At 44.1% G+C, this 1,534-nt stretch overlaps 1 protein-coding gene across 1 annotated transcript in view; it reads left to right on the top strand.

Annotated features, from left to right (window-relative positions):
• LOC103802582 (collagen alpha-1(XII) chain-like) overlaps positions 1 to 1,172 on the top strand; it is a gene marked incomplete at its 5' end in the record, with an annotated part of 1,998 nt that extends 826 nt beyond the window's left edge. The window contains one exon of the mRNA XM_009075067.1: positions 1,003 to 1,172. Within this exon, the coding sequence (XP_009073315.1) occupies positions 1,003 to 1,172 (170 nt within the window). The remainder of the gene's footprint in view (positions 1 to 1,002) is intronic.
• Between the last annotated feature and the right edge of the window lie 362 nt (positions 1,173 to 1,534).

Raw genomic sequence — 1,534 nt, 5'->3', positions numbered from 1 at the left:
GACTTCAAGGTATGAGCTAGCTTTTATGAGACATTTCTATGTGTTTGAAGGACAAAAATCTGAGCAAAGTTGCTGCTGAGTCAGATAAAACTTACTCTCACCCAGATCCGTAATGGTAGCTGTGAACAGTACATATGGTTAAGGTTGGTCAGCACACGGAGGAGATAGGTGCTGCAGGAAGAAAAAGATGCCTTTACCTGGTCCATGGAGTAACCTTGGACTTCAGCAACCTGATCTAGTGAGGTGGTGCCAGGGGCCCAGGGCAGGGGGTTGGGACTAGATGATCTGTAAGATCCATTCCAACCCTTAAATTCTATGATGATGATGATGATTCTATGATGGTGATTTTAACAGTGCAGCTTCTTATTCTTACTGCTGTTATTTGCTGCCTACTGCCCATCTGGGCTTGGGGCTTCCTGCTCTGCCACACAGCTAGTCCTTGTCTGGGATTGCTTACTCCAATCTGAACAGACTGGCAAAAGGCAGGAGAACACTCAGGGAAGAAGGGCTGAATTTCTTTGCCCAGAGTTATGCAATATAATCCTCAATATCTTGTGCACTACACTTCTCATTTCTGCAGGGGAGTTTTGCTGGTTACTGCAGAGATGTCTCCTCAGTGCCACTTCCTTCCTACTTCAGAGAGGATGTTGCTTTTTCCTTTCATAGGTCTTCCCTTTGCCCAGTGCTAAGCAGATACACACACCCTTCTGTGCAGGGAGCACCGACCAGTGAGCTCCTCCCATTCTGCTCCTACACATCAGAATAATCTTCCTTAGCTATAGATGAGGCTTGAATTGTATTTGTTCCTTAAAGAAAGAAGCTCTCTACAACAGCCAGTTCTCAATTGCAGAAAAGCATCAGTTTTCACAAGCTATGCAAAACCTAGAGGATAAGTCAGATACTGCAGTAACTGAATCTATACATTACAAAATTGCAATTAGGAATTCTGAGAGATGGTGAGTAACAGAACTAAAACATTTTACAATGTTGGTTTTTTTCCAGGACAACCTGGCACCCCTGGATTTCCAGGTGCCAAAGGTTTTAGAGGCCCAGAAGGTGATATAGGAGCTCCAGGCTGTCCAGGCTTCCCTGGTCCACCATGTGTCACAGGCTTACCAGGGCCACCAGGACTCAGAGGTGTCATGGGCCTGCCAGGACCTCAAGGTACATGACATCCATTGGGTTCTCACAGCTCTAAGCTTGGCACATATTTTCTGGTAGATTTCATCAGGTGATTTTTGTGACTGGCATGACAAGTATTTCCATGGGGGCTGCTCATTAATGGGGGTATACATTATGTTTTGCACATTTCTTTAAACTCAAGGAATGTAGCGTGTGCATCTCAGATGTTTCCCAACTTCCCTTCCCAGACTATTCCTTAACTGGCCAAATCACAGTGTGTTCACTGTCAAGTAATAAACAGCAGAGTTTTCTCTTCTTTTAGTGTTCTAAGTAACTTAACTGAGCTCCTGACATTACTGTGATACTTTTATCTTCCTTATTCTTATATGGAAGTGTTATTTGGGAAGAGCTA

This window comes from Acanthisitta chloris, unplaced genomic scaffold (assembly GCF_000695815.1).
Source record: "Acanthisitta chloris isolate BGI_N310 unplaced genomic scaffold, ASM69581v1 scaffold32115, whole genome shotgun sequence".
NCBI classification, from domain to species: Eukaryota; Metazoa; Chordata; class Aves; order Passeriformes; family Acanthisittidae; genus Acanthisitta; species Acanthisitta chloris.
This window is presented reverse-complemented; position numbering and strand designations above follow the sequence as displayed.